Consider the following 26,112-nt stretch of genomic DNA (forward strand, 5'->3'; position numbering starts at 1 on the left):
GCAGTCACCTGAGCTCTGTTTTCTTACCCTCCCAATTCAATTGCATAATCATTGCTACACAGCAAATCCAGCATGTCCAAATTAACACTGTTGGATTTGATTTCAACACTATTAAAGTGTCTATATGGGTCCACACCAGAGAGTGTTAATTTAACTCTTTTTGGAGAGTTGGTACGTTAACTCTGATTTAGTGTTAAACACCAAATCTGTCTGGAGTTGATAATTTAACACTTGGTGTTAAGAGTTTATATATTAACTCTCAAAGAGTATTTTAGTTTAACTACGTAAGAGTTATCTTCTAATTCATTCTAAAAAGCGGGAATTTTACTGTTCTGAACTTCTAGAAATTTCTTTTGGAAATAAACATTTACTAAAAAGATGCAATGGTTTTTGAAAAACATTTATTCTGAACTGTGCACCACAATTTCAAAACATTTTCTGAAAGATGTAACAGTATACATGTTCTCACTTTCATTAGAATTTTGTTTATCAAAAGGTCTGACATGGTAAATGCAAATAACAGCATTCTCATCACTTATTTCTTCAATACAATATGCATGTCCTTCATTCATCCCTTTGTGGAACTTCAACGCACTTCTGCTCTCCCCCATATTCCATCTTCACAAGCATATCCTGTGCGGAGATTGAATAAAAATTAGTTGACACTAATTAATGGCACAAATAATCCAGTAATCAATTGCAGCACAGTAAAAAAAAAAAAAGAAAAAAAAAAAAAAGGAATCCTCTTTGAGCCATTACTTGTGTAAAGTATTTTTCCAAAAGACAAGGACACAGGCAACAGGTAATACTGAACTAAATGTAAAACCTCAACCTTTTTGATTTTTACCTAAACCGTGTGCACAAAACTCTGGAGGGATCTATGCTAACGTAGAACCCAGTCAGGACGTCTGCTACTGCTGTTTGCTCGTGTGTTTTTTTTTTTGTTTTTTGTTTTTTTTTGGGCGATCGGTTTCAGGCTTCAAGTAGCACCATTATACCAACATTTCACATTCTACACATTGTTTTAGGTGTATTTGACCAAAAGTTTGACTGAAAATTCACATGCAAGCTTTTTCTCAAGGCTGTGGTATTTGCCCGCAAACAATACCTTTCAGCTAGCTAAAACAGAATGTTATGCTATCACCGAGCAACATGGCTAATGCCTTTCACACAGCTTTGTCTCAACTCCAAAGAGCCACAGAAGTAAAAGCTCATAATAATAATTGAAACAATCTTTGAAAAAATGACTTACCAAGCATGGCAAACAACTCAAATATGTAGAGCAAAATGTTCTGAAACGGCTTCACTTCAGCTTCGATTGGAGCCGTGCTGGGGGCGGAGTCTGTGAATTTACTCTATTGGTGTCATAGCCCCTCTAGGAGTTCAGAGTTAAGAGGTCAAGAGTTAATGTTTCCATTGTAACACCTCCAGATTTGACAGAGAAACACTCATTTTTAACACTCGATTTTAACTACTATCATTTTACACCTCAGAGTTACATTAAAAGAATGTGACTCTGCTTAGAGTAAAATTAACTATACTTTTGCAAGAAGACTATTAACACCAAAACATTTAACACTTTTGAATTTGCTGTGTACGGTGGCTGCTGTAGGACAAATAACTCTGTTGTGAGTTTAGACTTTCAGTCTGCTGTTTACCTCAACTGTCAATATGTGTCCATGTCTATTAACTCTGGAGGAGGCTGTAAATTTTGGTGAAAGGGTCTGATACGGGTTGATAAGTTAGTGTAGCTCACTTCTATGTTTTTCCTGGTAGCGGCAGTTACCATTTGTTAGGTCCAGTTAGTATCTGTTAGTTGATGTTAGCCTCTGTTAGGTGCTGTTAGCTGACATTAGTACAACTTTCTTTGAAGTGGATCAAAATTGTTGATCTTGGACACTTAGCGAATAATCTCTCCCACAGTGTGAGAATGTAATCAAACTGTTTGTCAGAGGGAAAGACACTGAGCTACTACTCATGGATGGATGGATGGATGGATCAATAATGGCTCTTAGTAAAAGCAACTTGGAGAGAGATGAGGTTTTAAAGTACAGAATATAATCTCCATGTCAAATGCTTTTCTGGCATTGCAGCAAGTTGACTAGTTTGTTCAGCAAATGAAACATCAAACTGCAGACATGTTGTCCTTACATAATTCAGATGGATTTTAAACATAAGTGGACTAATTTGCCTAATCTGTGAGGTTTTAGACCACGTGGAAATGCAGTCATCCAGTGAGCTGAAGACATTTTCAGGTCCTCTGTCTGTGTGCGTGAGAAACAAGGTTCAGGACTGAAAGTTCAAAGTATTTTTGGTGGAAATGTACTTGTATAGTCCTTGGTTGCTGAAGATATGAATCTCTCTACCTCGCTCTATCTGTCTGAAAAGCAATAGTGCTTTATGGTGAAGCAGACTAAAGAGATGTAAATCTTTGAACTCATACACTTTTCTTTACATTTTTTTTTCATTGTATTTGGAAAGTACTTATGATTTATATGGTTATGATTATGGATTATGATTATGGTTATGATTAATTTTACTTATTTAGCATAAAGCAAAGACAGTCTAATAACATTGGCACTCTGCAGCTCAGCTCGGTACATAAATCTACACTGCAGGCTGTTTCTGTGAAATAATGATGTTCTTTCAAAGTGAGAAATGTTGCTCTTTACAGTCCCTCTATCTTACTTGTTATACAGTGATCATTTCTTTCCCTCTCTTTGTGTCAGATAACAGCTTTTGATGAGCTTCAGGCAGATTTCAAGGTGCCAATCGATCAGGGCAACCCACTCCATGCGGTAGGTCTGCTTTCCCTGTTCATTTTTATTCATACACCCTTCTTTTACAGATTTCTTTTCATGATTATCTTACTGTCTGTGTGTTGCGTTATGAGAAAAAATGGAAAGTCCCGTATAATGCAAAAACATTGCAAGAAGTGGTTCTCAGTCTTTCCCAGTATATTTTGACTGTTTCTTCTCTGTTTCTCTTTCCATTAATTTCAAATCAAGCAGTTGGCAACATTCTAGTTTTGTATGCCGTCCTCTTCTCACTTCCTGGCTGACAAGCAGACTCCTATTATAAGACTGCAGGCCCAAGTGTTAAGTATGAATGACTCATCTTTTACAAAAAAACAACCTTGAATATGGTTATAAATAAAATCGAAGTGACAAGCCACAAACATAGGTAAATGTGGCCCGCCAATGATGATTTTAACAATGCAAGCCATTTCTAAACTGTCAACTCTAAATCCTCAACCCTAGATGTTTAATACAAGCTCATTGCTAGACACATGTCTATGGCAATATTTGCTGACTCACAATTATAAGAGGGATGCTAATCAAACTATATAGCTTGTGACATCATTACCTAAGCTTTCAACTGATTTCAAATGATTCTTCACCTTCCACTAACATGAAGCAATAATTCAGAGTAAAAAGCAACTGAAATATATATAAGCAAGGGTTTATTTTTAATCATGAAGGAAAATAAATGCAAGTAAATTTCACTTGACCATATTCCACTAAATGTAATGACTTTGCACTTATGTAACAAATTTGTGGAGTTTTTTTATGTAACAAAATCAGTCAAGTCAGCATTTGAGGCAGAAATTTATTTGAGTGTAACTTTTTGGTTTTTGTTCAAAAATATTTTCTTTCTTTACTGCAGGACTTTTGTAAGTTGTGGGAGATACTATCACAGCTTAATAGATTAAAGTTCCTGCTGAATCATTTAGAAATATGATGTACATTTCAGCTGAATATGTGATTTTTTTTTTTTTTTTAAAGCATGCAGAGACATCACTAAATTGTGTAATCGGCAGTTCTGATCTGGAAGCCCTTTCAGCAGGGCAGCATCATTTATCAGAGTTTTCCACAAGCAGCTTAACTTCAACCTTCCAAAGATGCAAAACATTGACAACCATTTTCTACACTTTACAAGTAAAGTTCAGATCTGTTGGTTGAGATTCTAAAAAAGATTTTTGTGATACTATTTATTTCAAAGAGGCTTTTTCGGTGCTCTGATAGCAGTTTAACGTGCTGGCATTATGGCGCATTAGTACACTCTGCTAACGTTTCCATAAAAATAACAAAGGCAATCTTTTAACTCAGAAAAAGTCTTACAATAATAAATTATTGTTGTCACATTAATGCTTTTACAAAAGACTACAGTAGAGTCTTGTGTAAAAATTATGAATAGAGGCTCATAATAATAGAAAAAAGTTAATACACAAAATATATAAATGTACACAATTTACATTTAAAATAAAAACAATAGAGAACAGAACCACAATAAATAACGTGAAAAATTTGCACTTTCTTCGTTTCAGCTGACCGTGAAAGTCTTTAATGTGCATGGCTCTTATTTGTGCGAATCTCTTTTTTCCTGCCCTCAGTTTTATTATTACTGCAGATCCACCTTAGTTTTTGAGCAGAAGTTAAACGGGTAAAGATCAGACGAGATGACAACAACTTATTATGTTAAAGAAGAGCAGAAAATATTCAATTCAATTTTATTTATATAGCACCAGTATCAATAGTCCCAGTATTTGCCTCAAGGTAGTTTGTATTTTAAGGTAAAGACCCAACAATAACAGAGGTAAAACCCACTTGGTGACAGTGGGAAGAAAAAAACTCCCTTTTGACAGGAAGAAACCTCCGGCATGACCAGACTCAGGGAGGGACAGCCATCACAATGGGCTGGCGGTTAGGGGAGGAAGACAGGAAAAGACAAGAATTACTAGTGACTAAATGCAGAGTGGTGTTTAAACACATGATCCCAAGAAGTGTTACCAAAGATATTGTAGTGTAAAAGAAGATGCCAGAGAAGTTCAGCTTAGTCTTTTAATTGCATCAGCTCACTTGGGCACCATGTGGCATTTTAGCAAATTAAATATGGAAAACTACATGCCAAAACTTACTGTTACAGCAATCGCAAAATATCTCCAAACTACTGATAGCTTTAATTTAAAACTGAACTGAATAGATGAGACTTTTACTGTTACTGATAGAAATCTTGCTTTTTGAGTGTGATGTGCTCTCCACATTTCAGACTGGTTCTTCCCTCATGAGAACCGAGGAGACACAAAGATACGAAGCTGCAAGCCAATCCCTGACAATGTTTGAAACTAATTGATTTGACTGTAAACATTAACTGTTTTGGACTTTTGGACTAACACACACAAAAAGAGCTTGAAGTTGGTCCAATCCCAAGATTAAAGATCACAAAGGTCATACACTTCCTGACTTGAGACTGACGTGTGCAGACAAGACATCTATGTTAACCTTTATGGCTTTCATTCTTCTACAAATGTGCCGCGTTTGAATTTTGTTACTGCAATGCTGTGATTAAAGGGGATCATTTTTTACATCCACATATATGCAGAAAATTATAGGCAGGAATAAAATCTCATGTAGGGCAACATATATTCAAAACATAGCCCTTTCGGATTTAGTTATATGGGTAAGAGTTTTAGGAACTCAGCGCCCAGCAGAAGCTTTACGATTGGTTGGTTTGTATAAATTTCTTTTTTTAAATCTAATTCATTCCCTTCTCTTTCTTCTTCCTCCCAAACATAAAATTATTCAGTGTTACCACTCCCAAAAGCAATCAGGAGACGTTGCAGAGAAAGATGTTCTTCGGGGTTGGTTAGCGTGGGAAACCTACTCTCGGTGAAATTGTTTCAGGATCAGTTCCAGGGCTCTAAACCCCTCTCCCCAGAGTATTCTGAGCTTTTACAGTTGGCTCTTAATAATGCACACTGCTATAGCACCAGCAGTGAGCCTGAAGGTGACATTGACTTAAAAGCTCTGGACTGTATAGCTTCTTAGGACTATTGACTTCTATACGTACATGCTTGGGGATGGGTGTCAGAAGCAGGGAGAAAAAGTTGCAGAAAGAGCAAGACTTCCGAAAAAAATTGCAAACTGGGTGAAAGAGTTTGAGATGGAAGCTGGTAGACAGAAAAGGGGAGAAATGGCTGAATGAGGATTTCGTAAGAGGCAAATGAAAAGGACTCTTCAGATTGAAAGGCATTTTCAAAACTCTGAAAACAGTGCATTAGACCAGATTTCCCCGCTCAGTACCACTTTCATATTTTGTCATATTTGCATATCATTATGCAATGCTGAACGTATCAAAGAAACCAGCGAGGGAATGGGTACAAAAGGTTCCATCTAATTTTCTCTTCCATTTTCCTTTCTTCTCTCACTCTCCCACATTTCCTTAACCCATCCCTCCCCCATTCTCCTCCTCCTTACATGAAACGCATCACTGCAGTCAATATTAACATGAAAATGTGGCCTTGAATTGCATGATTTCTTTCCAAAATACACATTCATTAAAGGCATTGTTAAAGTTCTGGCTACTCGTAAAAGTTTTTACGGTGAGTTCAACTTGATGTTTTAGTTTTCTGCTGGGTTCCCAGGGGCCTTGAAAATCTTAGAAATTTTGGGGGAACGGGAAAACCTCAGAACAGATTGTAAGAAAATAAAGCAACTCTCTCAAAATTACATTTAATTGATTAAGTCAGGAAATGCATAAAAGGAGGGGATGAGTGGAAGTGGGTTGCAAAGTGGGTATTCAACTCTTTTCAGGATAAAGTGTGTTAAAGAGCCACTGTATGACATCTGGTGCTTTCTTTTTCTTTCTTTCTGTGTGTGTAGTGTGTGTATTAATTTCTTTCTGGGGACCAAAAATTGGAGGTTTACGATACTTGTGGGGACCAACAGCCGTTATGGGTGACTAAGATCCCAGTCCCCACAAGTTTGAAGGCATTTTTGAGACTCAAAATGTTGTTTGAGTGTCAAAGTATCAGTTAGGTTATGGTTAGGTTAGAGTTAGGGAAAGCATTATATCAATGAGATGTCCCCACAAGGATATAGTGTGAGTGTGCACACTAATAAATTTAACTAGGCCATGTAAGCCTTAACTGAAAGGTTGAAATTACAATAAGACACAATACAAATTTTACTGAATAACTTACACAGTACACATAAATGTTTTGTTTTTTTCATTAAAAGGACTAAGAATACCAAATTTCCTACATATTTTGCACACATCTTGGTTTTTGGTATACAATAAGAAAACATTCTCTCATTTACCTTTCTGGCAGTTTGATGGTTTCATTCTGAACAGCCACACTTTTCCCTCCATCTCTCTAACACACACACGGCCTCTTACTGAAACTGTCCATGTGATCTGTCTCTCCCTAACTTTTGCATAATATCTCTCAGTTTTCTTTTCCTCCTTCCGCTCTATCTGTCTCCATCTTTCTTGCTTGAAACCAGCAAGTCTAATTAGCAGTTGCTGTCAGCCTGCTCCCTGAGGGAGGAACCTCACACTGGGCACATTCTTCATGCAGACACATGGTCAGGTGCTATCTCTCGGCATCACTGTCTATCCATCCCTGCTGCACAGTAAACTTTATGTAAAAGTTGCTCTCTTGTTGTTTCCCCTCTAACTGCCACACACACACACACACACACACACACACACACACACACACACACACACACTCAAATATGGAGTAGCAATCTGGGAAACTTGGAGGAATAAATTTATGAAAAATGTCACATCACATGGAGGAATGGCTTTTACCCATAAAACATATGGACTGTTTTTTACTGGAGGGTTTCTAAAGTTTTTTTTTCCAGAATTTGTATGTGTGTTTTTATCATTTTATGGCTGTTTTTCAATCAGGATAGCTTGTGAAAATGGAAGACCAGAATTAGGATTTTATTGAATTAGCTGACCTGCAGACAGCTGAGACTGAAGAAGTCACTTGTATGAGCGATGAAAAGTTTCTCCACTGAAAACGTTATGTCCAGATGAACAGAATTAACATTTTTGGAATACTAGTTCAGATCAAAGAAATAATTGGCTCAACAGATCTTTGGTCAAGGAAAACAGGAACAACCCTGGAGTCAGTGACAAATAGTAAGATGTCCTGGCTTTGTGGAGGGCTTTTTTTTTTTTTTTTAGAGAGTAACAAACTATTTTAAATAGAGATCAAATAGGTCAAATAGAGATCTTTTAAATCTTTTACTGCATTGTGCAAGAACTCCATGTGAGAAAGCATTTTCAAGTAAGGATCAAGTTAATGTGGGCCTACAGCGGTGTCAATTAATATGGGTATTTTCAGATGTTGCTTTATTGTACAGTCCCAACAACAAACCTGAATGCGCAAGTTGCAAGTTTTTTGGCATGATAAAAAACCTCTTGCAGGCAATGCTTCGATGGGTATTCAGAGTCAAAGCAACATCCACATGAATGCCAGAGCAGAACACTACATTGTAAAGATTTAATGTTCACTGGAGTACATATTATCACACAAGAACATACTCTGTTCTACACAATCCTAAAAAACAGCTTGCTTTGCAATTACTGTTAGGAGTTCACACATTTCAGTGGTGCGCACACTGATGCACACAAACACAGATGTCCTGTGAGGAAAACACATTTTACTATTCATTACATTGTTGCCTTAAGTGGAATTTCCTCCCTGTGGCCTCTGATGCCTATATGACTGACTATAGTGAGGCTCCTTGTGCCACCATATTCCCATCCACTATTATAAAGGGAATAACCTGTAGCCAGTGGCACTGATAAAATTGTCTGAGTTGACATCAGAGTGATAAGTGAGAAGAAAGATGACAAAAAGAGAAACTGGGATTTTGTGGCTTTTGAGTGTTTCCAATATTCATTTTTTGCTCAGCGTCAGCATCACACCTAGCATGCAGGCAAAACTGATGACAGCTTCTATAGCCTCTTCAGACTTCTTTAAATGCTACCGCAAGCCATCCAACACTTTCTCTCCGTTGCCTGTCACCTTTAGACACCTAGTGACAGGCAGAATTTAAACATTATGAACAAACTTCATCAGTTTATTAAGTGTACGCTAGGCAGGTCCTTTTAACATCCTTCAGGCTACAAGAAAACCATTTTAGGGTGTGGTAAAGTCATGGTTAGAAACTAGAAGATGTTCCCTTTAAGTATGAAAAATAGGTGAATAATACATATAAATGGGTAGCTGTGATGTAACTAGGACCCTTATGCTAAACAGGTCACTGGTGACCAGTGTTGGGTAAGTTACTTTAAAATAGTAACTTAGTTACATTACTAGTTACGTCTCTCAAAAGTAACTCAGTTACTTCAAGTTACTCGTTACTTTCAAAGTAACTAGTTACTAGGGAAAGTAACTTTGGTTTTACTCAGAATTCTCTTGTTAATGTGTTGCTTCCGTAACTGGATATCCAGCCAGATTGCCAGTCTTCTAGCTTGCTTACATGCCACAAGTGCACTGTGCCACCTACCAATAGAAAGGAAAAGATAATGTGCATATTTCCACAAGAGAAATCCCATGCCTGGACCGCCATTGACTGCTGCCATGATTCTAGCCTACGTCACAGTGTCACGTGCGCCTTTTACATCCAACACAAAAACTGCAGTCGTGGTGCTTTTGATTGTACTCAGAACTCGGAAATTCTGCCTTCTGAATAGGAAGATGTAGGTAACAACAGATGAGCTGCATACAGGGCTGGACTGGGACAACAAAATCGTCCCGGACATTTTGACTAGAGACTGGCCCACCATTATAGGAAAAATCATAAAGCCTTTGAATAAAAACAAACACTGTTGTGACAGTGATGCACACTGTTCTGATGGTATATATGCATTAATCTATCAATCGTTTGTTGTAAGATTCAGATAATTCTTTTTTAAAAGCTAGACATTTTAAATGAGAATAAGAAAGAAAAGTATTTCTTTGTGCCCACCTCTCCCTGTTAATGCCCTACCTGGCCCCCCTGGCAAAACTTTGCTAGATCCGCACCTGCACAGTTACCAGCTGTCAGCTACCTAAAAAAGGATCCTGGGGTTATTTGTCTCTCAGAAACAGTTCATAACTTCCCTTCAACTCATTCATGTCAGCTAAAAGGTAAACCTGTTTCTCCATCACCTGTTCAGCTCTGATGATTCAGTAAGGACATCTCCTGGTTTCATCGTCATGTTTCCCTCTCATCAGATGTACAGTGGGGCAAAAAAGTATTTAGTCAGCCACCGATTGTGCAAGTTCCCCCACTTAAAATGATGACAGAGGTCAGTAATTTGCACCAGAGGTACACTTCAACTGTGAGAGACAGAATGTGAAAAAAAAATCCATGAATCCACATGGTAGGATTTGTAAAGAATTTATTCGTAAATCAGGGTGGAAAATAAGTATTTGGTCAATAACAAAAATACAACTCAATACTTTGTAACATAACCTTTGTTGGCAATAACAGAGGTCAAACGTTTACTATAGGTCTTTACCAGGTTTGCACACACAGTAGCTGGTATTTTGGCCCATTCCTCCATGCAGATCTTCTCGAGAGCAGTGATGTTTTGGGGCTGTCGCCGAGCAACACGGACTTTCAACTCCCGCCACAGATTTTCTATGGGGTTGAGGTCTGGAGACTGGCTAGGCCACTCCAGGACTTTCAAATGCTTCTTACGGAGCCACTCCTTTGTTGCCCGGGCGGTGTGTTTTGGATCATTGTCATGTTGGAAGACCCAGCCTCGTTTCATCTTCAAAGTTCTCACTGATGGAAGGAGGTTTTGGCTCAAAATCTCACGATACATGGCCCCATTCATTCTGTCCTTAACACGGATCAGTTGTCCTGTCCCCTTGGCAGAAAAACAGCCCCATAGCATGATGTTTCCACCCCAATGCTTCACAGTAGGTATGGTGTTCTTGGGATGCAACTCAGTATTCTTCTTCCTCCAAACACGACGAGTTGAGTTTATACCAAAAAGTTCTACTTTGGTTTCATCTGACCACATGACATTCTCCCAATCCTCTGCTGTATCATCCATGTGCTCTCTGGCAAACTTCAGACGGGCCTGGACATGCACTGGCTTCAGCAGCGGAACACGTCTGGCACTGCGGGATTTGATTCCCTGCGGTTGTAGTGTGTTACTGATGGTGACCTTTGTTACTTTGGTCCCAGCTCTCTGCAGGTCATTCACCAGGTCCCCCCGTGTGGTTCTGGGATCTTTGCTCACCGTTCTCATGATCATTTTGACCCCACGGGATGAGATCTTGCGTGGAGCCCCAGATCGAGGGAGATTATCAGTGGTCTTGTATGTCTTCCATTTTCTGATAATTGCTCCCACAGTTGATTTTTTTCACACCAAGCTGCTTGCCTATTGTAGATTCACTCTTCCCAGTCTGGTGCAGGTCTACAATACTTTTCCTGGTGTCCTTCGAAAGCTCTTTGGTCTTGGCCATGGCGGCGTTTGGAGTCTGACTGTTTGAGGCTGTGGACAGGTGTCTTTTATACAGATGATGAGTTCAAACAGGTGCCATTCATACAGGTAACGAGTGGGGGACAGAAAAGCTTCTTACAGAAGACGTTACAGGTCTGTGAGAGCCAGAGATTTTCCTTGTTTGAGGTGACCAAATACTTATTTTCCACCCTAATTTACGAATAAATTCTTTACAAATCCTACCATGTGAATTCATGGATTTTTTTTTCACATTCTGTCTCTCACAGTTGAAGTGTACCTCTGGTGCAAATTACTGACCTCTGTCATCATTTTAAGTGGGGGAACTTCCATAATCGGTGGCTGACTAAATACTTTTTTGCCCCACTGTACAAACCCATATCATGACCAGCAGCTTTTTTGCAGCTGTGGCTCCAGCAAACATCAGCTGATACTAGAAATTAATATTAAATAAATTCTAACAACAGCTGATCAAGCTTAAACGTGCTGCTGTTGTTTAGCGCGACATCCGCTGGTTTCCTCTTTCGGCGCAAAGTGGGCGATAAATAAACAACAGAGAAAAGCCGATCAGCTGATCATTGATCAGTTTTCATGATTGAAGTAGAAACGGGAGAGGGAGGGGGAGAATGAAAGAAGAAGAGGCAGCTGTGCAGCAAAGACACAGAATAACTCCAGCTTTGTGCCTTTTTCATTGTAGCTGAATTACGGGACAAACTGTTCCTTTTCACCTCAATAAGAAACGCGTAATATTTTCTCTGAATACCAGACGGGACGGTTGGCAACTCTAATAACTTATGAACAAAATAAAGTTCAACATCATTAACTTCATAGCACCCACCCAGCTGTATAGAAACTCCGTCATGCTAGCTAGTACGCAGTACGGAAAAAGTCAGAATAACGAAAATAAACTCCACCTAAACTTGGTTTATATCTGACCCAGATAGACTGCAGGTCATAACTTCTTACCCGAAGTTCAGTTCACACTTGGACCGGCGGCCGCCTCGGGTCTCTTTTCCTTCTGCGTCCCCTTTCCTTCATCCACCTGCTGGCCTCCACCACTTGCTAATGTTACTGAATCTGTGGAACCTCCGCGATAGCCACCACATGAAGTAACGAGTAACGAGCCTATCTAAATCCCAGTAACGACTAACGCGTTCCTGATTTTGGCATAATAACTAGTTACCGTACTCGTTACCACAATAATAACGTAGTTACTGTAACGCGTTACTTAATAACGCGTTAGTCCCAACACTGCCGGTGACCTTAAACTGCTCTGCCTCTTAAAATGAAGGTAACTTTAATTTCCCCACTCCATCTATCCCTCTCCAACCCACTCTCCCCTTCTTTTTCATTTCCTGTTTATACTTCCATGCTGCTCGCTTGCTTGTCAACCAAAGTAACATTTCAAAGAGGCATCAGCCTAATTGCTTGCAAATGAGTAGACAGTTGTGGGGGGGTGGGGGGTGCACACATACACACATTACTGAACATATAATAGCAGAATATATTTGTCTTTCACACCCGGCAGGAGATGAAGGCAAGGGGAGACGGTGCAGAAGTGAATTGGACTGGTCCCTGATGAGATGCTCAGTTCCGGACATTAGCAGTGGAGATAATTGGCTATCAGACAGAGTCCGTCATGGCTGCTGTGGCTTGTTTATGTCAGGAAGATAGGACTATGTGCAACTGTCTCTAAGTCTAGTGATTGAGGTCACATCAGAGGACAGAGGGAGAGTTCAAATTGTCTGTTAATATAAATTCTTACCAAGAACTTTTCAGCATATCCTCAGAGTTAAAGTTCCCTCAGCTAAAACATCTTTATCTTATATTTTAAATTTCTAAATTAATTTTCTATAATCTCTATATCTCTATATAAAATGTAATTTATATTTAAAGTTTCCTTTAAATCCTTTAAAAAGTAGATTCCTCCATGCTTTTGCCTGTATCTGGAAGATAACACACTACTACCATAGACGGTGGTGATACTGTATCTAGAAGCGATTTCCTAACCACCATTAACCTGTTAACGTCCACCAGTGGACTTTGCAATCAACTGGGATTTTGTCTCATCCAGGCAACTTACGGCATTTTCAGTATTATGGAAAGGTAAGTTGTAGTGCAGATGTATTTGAGAGCAGGTTACGTTCAAGATTAGAGATCAGCAGGTATCAAATTATCACCAACCAGTCCTCCGGAATATAGTGTCATCATTCCTGGAAGATCCCTCAGACCCTCGTTGTCCAGGAGGGTCTAAAGTCCTGGCGTTTATTTGATAAGCATCAGTGAGTAATCTAGATTCTTAGACACAACTTTATTCATTTCTTAGCATCTCAGCATTTCTCAGAAGTATAGATGGAAAGTTTCATTACAAGTTTCATCAATCTGCAGTAAACTAACACTACAAATTGTGGATGAATTTCAGAATAATATTCCTGAATGTAAAAATATGAACACTCTGAATATCTTGGCATTGACATGGAGTCATGTAAGGTTAAAACAAACTCAGCCCTAACCCTCACCTCGTTACTGTTGATCTCATGGATGTTAAGAGCCTGAAAGGGACATGGCTGAAAATCACTATTGGATGACCGTAATCTTCATGTTAGGGATGCACTGATACCAATACCGGTATCTGGTATCAATACCACATTTTCTAAAGTACTCGTACTCGTTAAAAGTCCCCCGATACCGAGGACCGATACCATGGTCTGAGACCTGTCTATGTTTGAGCGGCATGTAAGGGGTTAATCACAGGCACCGAGTGCCCGCCCCCAGGCCCTGAGTGCCCGCCCCGGCTGCAGCTCAGAGCGGGGAGAAAGCGAGGCGAGACATATCAGCTGTGTGGAATTATTTCAAAGTGAACGAAGACGCGAAAACAAAGGCGGACTGCAAATTGTGCTCAGCGAAATTGTCCAGAGGAGGCTCTAAAGGTAGCGCATTTAACACAAGCAATTTAATCAAGCACCTAAAATCCCAACACAACAACGAGTACAAAGAGTTTACCCACGCTTATTTACCCACGCTTTTTAGCACAGAGGAGCATAGCTGATGCTATAGCAGTGGGACGGAAAATAGTTGGGCATTTTAAACATTCCACCTTAGCCTACTCCCGCCTTGAGGACATTCAGGGACAGCTCAACCAGCCAATAAAGAGACTGCAGCAGGATGTACAGATGCGCTGGAACAGCACGTATTACATACTCCAGTCCCTCATTGAGCAAAAGCGAGTGCACGAACTCCCTGGCTGTATCCCAATTCAGGGTCTGCAGCCTTAAAGTACGCAGCCTCAACGATCCTCAAGGGCCGCGTACTTAAAGACCGCTAAGGCCGGAAGTGCGAGGCTTGTGAAATGGGACGGTCTAGCCTCCGTTGCGCTGCCCAGGTTGCCTAGCAACCATGATATTAACAGCTGGAAACGTTTCATACAGCTTTATTTGACAGAAATGAAGGAGAAAATCATTTGTTCATTTGTTTGTTTGTTTCTACATGAGCTTTGATCATTCTCTGTAAGATTAAGGTCAGCTATTGAACGGCGTATATTTTAAAGTAAAGGCTTTAAAACCAAGTTTGTACAAACGTCATTAATGTCACATAACTTTGCCGACATGTGGCCAACAGTAATGTTTTAATGTTCTTCGTTATTAAACATTTGCACATAAATAAGTGACATAATATTCAGTACTTACTTAAAGTTTACTCTTCGGGCGACCCTGTCCACCGTTTTTTTTCAGCAAAATTATCCACACCCACCGCCGTGCTATGCATTCTGGGATATGTTGGGTCACGAAGTCTACACCGCCACGTTCTTAAAATTCAGGGAAATGAAGGACGCATTTGAGGGCCGCATTTCGAGCAGCCTTCGAATTGGGACAGCCTTCGTCGCGTCGCGGTGACGTAATCGGCCTTGAAATGTGGCCTTTAAGGCTGCAGACCCTGAATTGGGATACAGCCCCTGACTATCTCACCGCTCACCAATGGGCTCTTATGGAGACGACTGTTGCCATCCTCGCCCCCTTTGAGGAACTAACTAAAAAAGTGAGCAGCTACGACGCACTAGCCTCTGATGTCATCCCAGCTGTGACTGTGCTAGTGAGACTTCTAAACAGAGAAACAGACAAACAAATTTAAAATTAAATTTTGTTTTTTTTATAATTATTTATTCTGTAATATTTTGCATAGAAAATGCTTTTCATTTTAAATAAATGTTCTTAATTCCAAACTGGTCCCTTGTTTGTTTATTTGTTGTTAAATTATAGGACTAAAGCTGTTACCTGCAAATTTAGATCATGTTTTTATTAAGTAATCAGTATCGGCGAGTACTGAAATGCAAGTACTCGTACTCGTTTCCAAAAAAGTGGTATCGGTGCATCCCTACTTCATGTCCTCACCCAGCACTGCATTATTGATAGGAATGATTCTGTCATGGAAATCACTGCATGGACTCAGGATCACTTCCAAAGTCATTTACCATGCCATCGACAAGTATGTGTTAAAGTTCCATCAAGCAAAGAAAAACCTATTGGTGAACATGATCCAGAAACATCACCATCTTCTCTGTGCCAAAGCTCATATAAACGGGTTTGAGGCAAAGTGCAAACATTTCTGTGGTTCACAAGAATCAAAATGTAAAATTCGTTTTCAAATACAAGGATTTTCCTCCAAACTATGAGGGAGAGCAATCAGTTTGTTAGCAGTGTTCAGTTCAAAAGCCTCCATCACTGATGTTATGGGGATGCATTAGTGCCAATAGAACTGCCAGCTTGCACATCTGGAGGGCACATCAATGCTGAAAGGCATATACAGTTTTTAGAGCAATATGCTCCCATGCAGATCTTTTTGGGGAAAGGCTTGCGTATTTCAGCAAGATAATGACAAAGACCTAGACACGTTAAATGGACTGATTCTTATAAAGCACTTCAGCACTTGAAGTGCTTTATACAACTTGTTTCATTCATCCATGCTTTTTCTAAGTACTTTCTATCTAACATTCACACATATTCATAATCTGATGGATGCATCGGAGAGCAACTTGGGGTTAGTATCTTGCCCAAGGATATGTGGGGATCAAACCACCAACCTTCCAATCAGTGGATCTCCTCAGCTGCAGCCACTCCAGAATTGTTGATCTTTTAATTTCCAGAATCAGATGGATGTTAAATTCTCACCCCAACCAGTCGCAGCAGATGACCACCCCTCCCTGAGCCTGGTTCTGCCAGAGGTTTCTTCCTTTTAAAAGGGAGTTTCTCCTTCCCACTGTTGCCAAAGTGCTTGCTCATAGAGTGTTGTATGATTGATGGGTTTTTCTCTGTATGTATTATTGTAGGGTCTACCTTATAAAGCGCCTTGAGGCAACTGTTGTTGTGATTTGGCGCTGTAAATAAAATTGATTGAAATTGAATTGAATTAAATTGATGAGCAGATTGTGGAGAGTTTTTCAAGGAGTAGTCAAATAATTATGAGTATAAACAGCATCTATCTATAGAGGTAAAGTCCCATTAATCTTGGGAATGAGGTTCTTAACACCTAAATGCTATAAAGAGATACAATGGCCACCTTCATTTTCCCACCATGTTTTATTTATGTCCTACACTCTCATCTCTCGCTGTTCTTGCAGTGGTGTTACCTCAGAGCTGTTTGCAGCCTCCAACCCAGGAACCTCTGGTTTCATTATTTACAGCGCAGACATAAATTAATCATTTTCCTGAAGGAACCTCTGTTGCAGTCTGTACTTCTTAAAAATAATAATCAAATATTCATTTTACATCCTCATCAGTTGTAGGAATTGAGTATGTGAGTATTTATTACAAAGCGTGCTGCGGGGAAAAGCCTGTTCTAACGTTTGAGTCTAAGGTTTATTTTTCAACAGGATCTTGAGCTTTATTGTGAAAGGTTTATGTGGAAAATAAACAACCGGACACGCGATGGTTTTACCGTCATTATTGCTAACGACAACGCATAAAAAATCCGTAGTGTGGTTATATAAAATATAAGAGAAAGAGAGAACTTTAAGAAATTAATATAGCCACTACAGTGACCATCAAAACGATGAAAAAATATTGCCGTAAACAGTTTATTTTGCGACACCACGAAACAAACGATAGCGTAAAATGAAACGATAGACTTTTTTTATATCGTCATCCGATATATATCCTTATATCGAACAGCCCTAGTATGAAACCAATTACAGACTAGGGCATTGCCAAAGTTTTAGTGTCAAGAAGGTAGCTAAGTCCTGGCACTGGACAGCAATAGTTACGTCAAATATCTCATAACACAGAATTTTTTTACATGTTGATATGATGTTGATACATATGAGATATCACTGGCATATTTTAAGTATATGGAGCTCATGTCAGAGTGACTTGCTTAATGAAATGGGAAACTGGATTAATACATAAAATAGCACTGAACCTGGTAAATTACCAACAAATCTAGCTACAGTGATTTCACTCTTCTGAATGAAAGATGGCGCCGGTGAGGTCAGCTGCTGTCACGACTGCTCCGACCACTTTTTCTTTGTCTTTGTTTTTTAAGTTAGTTTTCAGCATTTCTAAATCGGCAAAATCATCACCATTGGGTACATTAGGTATGACAGTGACACTCTTGTTTCTATTGGTATACAATGTACTCACAATTAGAAGTTTTTAACTCCGGATCCGAGCTGGCCGAGTGAGATCTTGAGGGAGAACAAAGGGAAGCGGCGGCGGCCTAGAGGGAAGCGAGCCGGCGTCAGGAACAGGCTGAGAGCTCGTGCACACCGCACACCTCTGCCTGGCATCCTGCTCGCCAACGTCCAGTCACTGGAGAACAAGCTTGACGACCTCAGGGCCAGGGTAAAGTTCCAGAGAGACATTCGGGACTGCAATCTCCTCTGCTTCACCGAGACATGGCTGAACCCAGCGGTGCCGGACCACGCCATCCAGCCGGCCAAGTTCTTCTCGGTTCACCTCATGGACAGGACACGGGACGTTGTTCCTCTCACACGCTCCTGCACACCAAATATGGAACTACTGTCCATCATGTGTCGTTCTTTTTATCTACCTCGGGAATTTACATCGGTCATTATAAGTGCCGTTTATATTCCACCACAAGCGGACACGGTCACCGCCTTATGCGAGCTGCATGAGGCACTCACACAGCACCAGACACAACACCGGGACGCTGCGCTTATTGTGACGGGGGACTTTAATAGCGCCAACCTCAAACGCGCAGCGCCGAACTTTTATCAACACATCACCTGCCCCACCAGAGGTGTAAGGACACTGGACCACTGCTACACTACGGTCAAGGACGGCTACAAGGCACAATCCCGCCCTCCGTTTGGCAAATCTGATCATGCCGCCATCTTCCTCATGCCAAAATACAAACAAAGGCTGAAACAGGAAGTTCCGGTTCAGAGGAAGGTCGCGTGCTGGACGGATCAATCGGTGGCCGCGTTACAGGACGCACTCGATGACGCAGACTGGGGCATGTTCAGAAACAGCTCCGATGATGATGTCAATGTGTTTACGGAAGCGGTTGTGGGATTCATCGGGAAACTAGCAGATGATACCGTGGAGACAAAGACTATCACAACGTTTCCCAACCAGAAGCCGTGGGTAGATATCCAACATCTCTTTATCTCAGTCGGTGATCCCCACATGCTTCAAAGAGTCCATCATTGTTCCTGTCCCGAAGAAACCCCACCCTGCTTCTCTCAATGACTATCGCCCTGTAGCCCTCACCTCAGTAGTGATGAAGTGCTTTGAACGCCTGGTCAGAGACTTCATCATTTCTTCACTACTAGACACACTGGACCCACTACAGTTCGCTTACCGTCCAAATCGTTCCACAGACGATGCCATCTCTCATCTCCTCCACACATCACTCACTCACTTGGACACTAGAAGGGGGAATTATGTTAAAATGCTCTTCATAGACTACAGCTCTGCATTTAACACCATAATTCCCTCCACACTCACCACCAAGCTGGAGCATCTGGGACTCAGCTCATCTATGTGTCAGTGGATCTCCAACTTCCTAACTGGCAGACCACAGGCAGTAAGGATGGGCGGACATGTCTCAGCCTCGACCACTCTCAGCACTGGCGCCCCCCAGGGGTGTGTTCTGAGCCCCCTGATGTACTCTTTGTACACATATGACTGTGTGGCCACTACCAGCTCCACCACCATCATCAAGTTTGCTGACGACACTGTCGTGGTGGGCCTGATCTCTGATAACAACGAGACGGCCTACCTGAAGGATATTAGGAATCTGGAGAACTGGTGCCAGAGGAACAACCTCCTTCTAAACGTCAGTAAGACAAAGGAGCTGATAGTGGACTTCAGCACTAAGCAGGAGAGGAACTACCAGACCCCCGTCATCAACAAGTGCCCAGTGGAGAGAGTGGAAAGCTTCAAATACTTCGGACTTCACATCACGCAGGACCTGTCATGGTCCTGTCACATCAACACCATGGTGAAAAAGGCCCGTCAGCGTCTCTACCACCTCAGACGCCTGAGAGACTTCCAACTGCCCTCCAAGGTGCTCAGGAACTTTTACTCGTGCACCATAGAGAGCATCCTGGCGGGAAACATCTTAACCTGGTTCGGGAACAGCACCATGCAGGACAGACGAGCTCTACAGAGGGTTGTGCGGTCAGCTGAACGCACCATCCGCTCCGAGCTCCCTGACCTGCACTCAATCTACAGCAGGCGGTGCTGGACCAAGGCCAGGAAGATGGTGAAGGACCTCAGCCATCCCAACAACAGACTGTTCTCTCTGTTGAGGTCAGGAAAGAGATTCCGCTCCCTGAAGACCAACACAGAGAGACTGAAGAGGAGCTTCTTCCCGCAGGCGATACGGTCTCTCAATCACACCACCACACAATACTGACCCACACATATAGTTCTTACACACACACTGGACATTCTGGACATTGTTTTCACTTCATCACTTAAATCACTTTAAGCATATTTGCACTGCACAAGACATAATGTGGATTGCACAACACTGGTTAATACTTGTACAGCTGCTGTTATTGTGTGTGTGTATATATATATATTTATTTATATTTCTTCATACATTCTTATATAGTTCTATATTGTGTATTTTGTTGTACAGTTATTTTATTTTCAACTTTAATTTATATATTTTATCTTATTCTTTCCCAGTTAAATTTACCCTTCATTCTAATTTGTGTTGTACAGTTATTTCATTTTTAACCTTAATTTATATTTTATTCCTTCCTAGTTAAATTTACCCTTTTTAATTTTTCATATTTATTTCCTATCTTATTCATAGCTTTTTCCTTTTTTGTTTTCTTTAGGTCACGAGCAGTTGTCCAAGCATTTCACTACATATCGTACTGTGTATCACTGTGTACGTGACAAATAAAATTTGAATTTGAATTTGAATTTGTTCATTGACTATATTCTAATAATAAGCAATTCATAATAACAATAAGAATTCTATTAATAATGTTGTTGTTACTAATGATAAGCTCAAGTTCTGAACTAAAATTACATTCACAAAATGAAACTCCAACATTTCAAACAAATTACAGTGAATATAAGAATCAAAGTTAAGCCTCGGGCTGAATACAAATCATATTTCATGGTGTTGCTGTGTGTTTGAAATAACTCACCGCCAGAACGGACAGAAGCCACTTCTCACTGCCTCTGTGCGCGCGCGCACACAGCATCTTGTCTCTCTAAGCCTATGTCTTTCCAATGAGAGCCTTCTTCTGTCTCTGACACAGACACACACACACACACACACACAGGGAAGGGTTCTCGCTGACACATTTTTGCAGAAAAATCTAATTCATGTGCTCTCCGCCTGCAGTAAGCATTAAAAAATGTGGTATAAAAAATGTGCAGGTAGGTTAAAAACCGCAAAGGGCTTAAATTTAGGTCAAACTATGCTGTAAACAGATGCAGAGACTGCCCGTGGCTTTCAGTATGTGAGGAAGGATGACAATAAGCAGCGCTGCAGAGCAATGTTCATAAACTCTGTATTCATAGGCACCCGAGTGTGTTTTCACTCCAGTTATTTCAGCTCATTTTCATGCATTTTATTACCGTTTTTCTTATGTGGTAACTAAATATCGGTTCAGCTTTTGACATGCTACCTTTGATGTTCTGCACGTGGATAAATAATTTTTCATATACTTCATCATTCCCACAGAGCCTCTGTTGTTGACATTTGCAGACGGTATATGAGGCGCACAGATAAACTCAAAATGACTGTCCACAAGCACAAGCGGGCTGACACTCGGGTCAATACATGATTTATAAGCAGTCGGTATTTTGCATTGCTCCCCTGTGGACTTGCAGCACCGCCAGTCAAATGCAGGTTGCATCATCCATAGGAATTGATTAATATTTGATCATGATGTTAAAAGCAGTGGTGAAATAGCTGCTTTTAGAGTCAGCATTGTGGTGAGTGCTGATTTAAGCATCTTGCAGCTTAATATACAAGCTGAGAACACTCAAATATTAAAACTTATATAAACAAGTAGCAGCCACCATTAATGCTGGGAAAAAGCTCCACAAATCAGCTATGTATGAATGAATAACTTTCTCTATCAATGTGGAGAAAAAATGACCATAGTGCAGGAGAACGTGATCTCCAGACTATATGTTTCCTGTTGTTCAACTGGGTACAAATTCAAATGTTTTCAGAATTTATATGTTACCCACCACTACCACGTATCACAGGAGCATCAACTGAAGCCAAAATGCACAGACTTCGCCCAGTTCTTCTAGGGTGGATACCAAAGTCAAATAAAAGACATAATTTGTCCACTATATCCAGGACTGCCCTGGGATCTTCTCCCAGTTTTACATGACTGAAACACATGAGAGCTTCCAGAAGACATTCTGCTTTCGATTTGGGGGATCAGTGACTCTCCTCTGATCCTGAATGAGTGAGTTATATACTCTTAAGGTAAGGCTAGATGGAGGAAGCAATTAGAAATAAGTGAATTGAAAACTTTGTCTTCAGCTCTCTCTTCAACATAAGAGCTAAATTCATTGACCAATAATTTTCTCCAACAGATTTTTCTGTAGAAGGAAAATGAGCACATCTTAATTCAGTCATCCGTCCATCCTCTTCCGCTTATCCAATTCAGGGTCGTGGGCTGGGCTGGAGCCTATCACAGCTGTGATAAGGCAAGAGGCAGGGTACACCCTGGAAAGACTGTCAGTCTGTCACAGGGCTAACACAGATGGGCCATTTAGAATAACCAGTTAACCTAACCCCTAACTGCAGTCCAAAGACTTTAGGGGGAAGCTGCAGTACCTGGAGAAAACCCAGACAGACAAACAAGAACATGCAAACTCAACACAGAAAGTCCCTAATGGACCTTCTTGCTCTGAGGGAACAGTGCTAATCACCACGCCACCATGCTTCCCCACATTATCTTAAATTCTGTGCAGTAGCAAAATTGGGATAACCATTGATTTTTCACCTTCAGCACTGGCTCTCAAAAGAAGTGCAACTTAACAGTGCAAGGACAAATGTGCAGTATTTCTGTAGTTTCGTCTTTCATCATAACTTTTCCGTTTGCTCCTCTTACAGAGGGAGAGACTGCGAAACATCGAGAGGATCTGCAACCTGCTGAGGAAGGTAAGCAGTGAACAACAATTTTCATTCATCTTGTGCAAGTCCTATACATGGTCAGAAACAAAGCAGATTGGAGACTGGTAGGGAAGTGCACAGAATAAGAGGGAAAGAAGAAATGCATCTTGTAGTGAAAATTCCGTTTTCAGGTGACATCTGATACAATGTATCCAGAAAGCTTTCACAGCACTTGACTTGTTCCACATTTTTTTCACGTAACAGCTTTATTCCAAAATGGAATCAGTTCATTTTCCCAAAAAAATCAACACACAATACCCCCTGGGATGATCTGATATCCTCGTGTTGGTGTTGTTCCCAGACCATCATGAAAATGTTGTTCCAGGTTCAACATTGCAAGTGACCAATCACATTGTTGTGACGTTATTCCTTTGCGCGCCAAGCCATTCGTGCATTTATGAAATTCCAATGTTGCAAGGACAATATTAATTCTGCTTACTGTTTATTAAAGGGTTACGGTTAGGGTTAGGGTCAGGGTCCGTTGATCGGTGGACAGAGGCGGTTTCATGCAGCTTAAGTACAGTTTTTTGTTTTACGCTAGTTTTTCCCGAAGTCGCAAAAGTATGACGTCACAGCATTCTGATTGGTTACTTGCAATGTTGATCCTGGAACAACATTTAGTATGATGATCTGGGAACAACACCAACATGAGGATATCAGATCAGCCATACCCCCTGATGACACATTGAAAAACCTTTGCTTGAAATTCTTACATATTTATTGAAAATAGAAAGCAAAAATAAATTGTGTACATAAGTATTCAAAGCCTTTGCCATGACACTCAAAACCAAGGGTGTCGAACTCCAGGCCTCGAGGGCCAGTGTCCTGCAGGTTTTACATATCACCCTGGATCGCAACACCTGAATCAAATAATTAGTTCATTACCAGGCCTCTGGAGAACTTCAAGACATGCTGAAGAGGTCATTTAGCAATTTGTATCAGCTGTGTTGGATCAAGGACACATCTAAAACCTGCAGGACACCGGCCCTTGAGGCCTGGAGTTTAACACCTGTGCTCTAAACTACGCTCAGGTACATCCTGTTTCCACCAATCATCTGTCAGATTTTTCTACAACTTCATGGATGTCCACATGTGATAAATTCAGCAGATTGGAATATATTTGGGAAGCCACACACCTGCCTATCTGTTGTCCCATAGTCGCCAGTGCCTGTCAGAGCATGTATATAATATATTTTTTGGTTTCCAGGGTTGTGCATCACTGTTTTACAGGTTTTAAATGAATTTTTCAATTTGAACAAGGATGCTTTGTTTATTATCTTTCCTCGCAATGTACTGAAATCAAATGGTAGACACACATTGAAAGGTTCTGCATTGTGTTTTGCAGAGCTGTGCTGTCTGTTTCAGGTTTTGTGTGCCTTGAGGGCTCAGTATGAGGTTGAGAGAACTCCTCCCAGCTTCAGTTTGGCATCTGTTTCTCCCTCCACCTCTCTGAAACGCAAACCACATACTGTTTGAACTTGTGCATGCAAGCGTGTGTTTGTGCATATGTTTGTGTCATGCTGGAGGTTCACTGGCTGAACAGCTGATCTTGATCATCATTGTTGTTAACTCCAGCACCCAGCTCCTGCACTAGTCCCCGGAGAGGACATTTTCCCCTACAGATCATATGCTGAGATGGATAAACACACTGACATACTTACACAGACATCCAGACATGCTGTGCTTGGAGCTGTGACATACTGTGCAGGTAACAGTGAAGGTTGCTGGACACCATAGGCTGTTTAAAAAAATGGATGTAGCTTGTGGAACTAAAAGGGATAGCAGGGGATTTATATGTTGCAGTTGCAAAAACAAGTGTAGTTGTATAGAATGACCTTAGTACAACACTTTTCCTTAGTCACTGTTATTTATTTATCCTGTTAAATAACTGCATATTTTATAAATTCCGATTGTCAAATTCAGTATTGTCAATTAATTTCCAGAAGGACAATAAACCAGTGGTATGCTGTATAGGGCAGGCTTATTCTATGGTTTAAAAGCCGCTACTGTTAAATCACACATTGTCCCTTTTTGTATATAAATATATAAATCTTAATCTTGCTAGGATTTTGTTATGATAGCATAGTAACAATAAAGACTGTTGAATCTTCAGTCTTAAGGTGGAAACTCTATAAAAGGGGTTGTTTTTAACTAAATCCAATGCCTACACTGCCATTAGTGACCTTGGTGCATGATAAAAAAGTCATGAATCATAGTATAAAGCCTTTAAAGGCCACAGAGGCCTAATACAAACAGAGATATCCACCTCAAAAAAGTGGTAAAATCCATAGATTAACAAATGTATTTAATCTGTCAATACATTAATCACCATTTTGTCTAACCATTATTCAGCATATGAGGTGACTGACGATTATGCACTGGCTAGTGAACTAAAGCAAAGAGAAGCAGCAGGAGAGGAAATTCCTGCCAAGTGCCTCAGGCGACAGCTTCTGATTTCATACATTCAGACAGAATCACACATTATGAGTTACACGCTTTTAGAAACTATATTTCACTGTCTTGCATACTGTGCCTGTCAGCATGATTGCCTAAGGTCCTGATGCATGAGGATCTGCTGCATTGTGGTGCTTTTTAAATCCTTTTTTGAGAGCTCTTCTTTCCCCTTCGAAAACTGTTCAGTTCACACCGACTGGCACGCTCACAGCATGTTGGTCCTGACTGATTTGGCTAAAAGCTTTGGCTGTATTTCTTTATGTTGGCATATGCACTTGGCAGTTTTCACTGCACACATTCACAAGCAGGCACATGGACACGTGCCATTTTTGTTCTCAATGGAGTGTGTTGTGTTTGATGGGTTTTGGATGACTGGAAACCCATGCAGATGACAATAGCTTGAGGGGATGTACTGTGTTCTTGTGTGTGTGTGTGTGTGTGTGTGTGTGTGTGTGTGTGTGTGTGTGTGTGTGTGTGTGTGTGTGTGTGTGTGTGTGTGTGTGTGTGTGTGTGTGTGTGTGTGTGTGGTGTTCATTAGATGTGCTTTCTTGCGGCTTGAAGCCACTGCGTTGTCACAGCAACTGAGCAAACCTGAGCGTACTCATTAGTGCTCTTCCTTTATTTTTGGGTCTGTCTTGGGCCTTTCTTCTCTCTCTCCTCTATTTTAACATTATTCTACCTTTCTCTTTTTTATCCCTCTCACTCTAGCCTCTCCATCTCTCCTAGTCCACAGATTCACAAGTGTAATAATGAGAGAATGAGTGAGGTATTGCC

General features: G+C 40.6%; 1 protein-coding gene and 1 long non-coding RNA gene across 3 annotated transcripts in view; one reads left to right on the forward strand and one right to left on the reverse strand.

The window, feature by feature from the left end:
- The window catches only part of cnih3 (cornichon family AMPA receptor auxiliary protein 3), a 146,056-nt gene that overhangs the window by 36,261 nt on the left and 83,683 nt on the right, over positions 1 to 26,112 (forward strand). For both annotated transcript variants that reach the window (XM_085381894.1, XM_085381896.1), the window contains exons 2-3: positions 2,730 to 2,798; positions 22,825 to 22,872. In XM_085381894.1, the coding sequence (XP_085238020.1) occupies positions 2,730 to 2,798; positions 22,825 to 22,872 (117 nt within the window). The remainder of the gene's footprint in view (positions 1 to 2,729; positions 2,799 to 22,824; positions 22,873 to 26,112) is intronic.
- LOC146652936 (uncharacterized) overlaps positions 391 to 26,112 on the reverse strand; it is a 237,778-nt gene continuing 212,056 nt past the window's right edge. Inside the window, exons 2-3 of the long non-coding RNA XR_014907560.1 lie at positions 1,253 to 1,460; positions 391 to 633 (exon numbers count right to left, since the gene is read on the reverse strand). This is a non-coding gene — a long non-coding RNA (uncharacterized LOC146652936). The remainder of the gene's footprint in view (positions 634 to 1,252; positions 1,461 to 26,112) is intronic.

Source organism: Rhamphochromis longiceps, linkage group LG15, assembly GCF_057381845.1.
Source record: "Rhamphochromis longiceps isolate RC_006_pf linkage group LG15, R_longiceps_female_GT1.1, whole genome shotgun sequence".
In the NCBI taxonomy this organism is placed as follows: Eukaryota; Metazoa; Chordata; class Actinopteri; order Cichliformes; family Cichlidae; genus Rhamphochromis; species Rhamphochromis longiceps.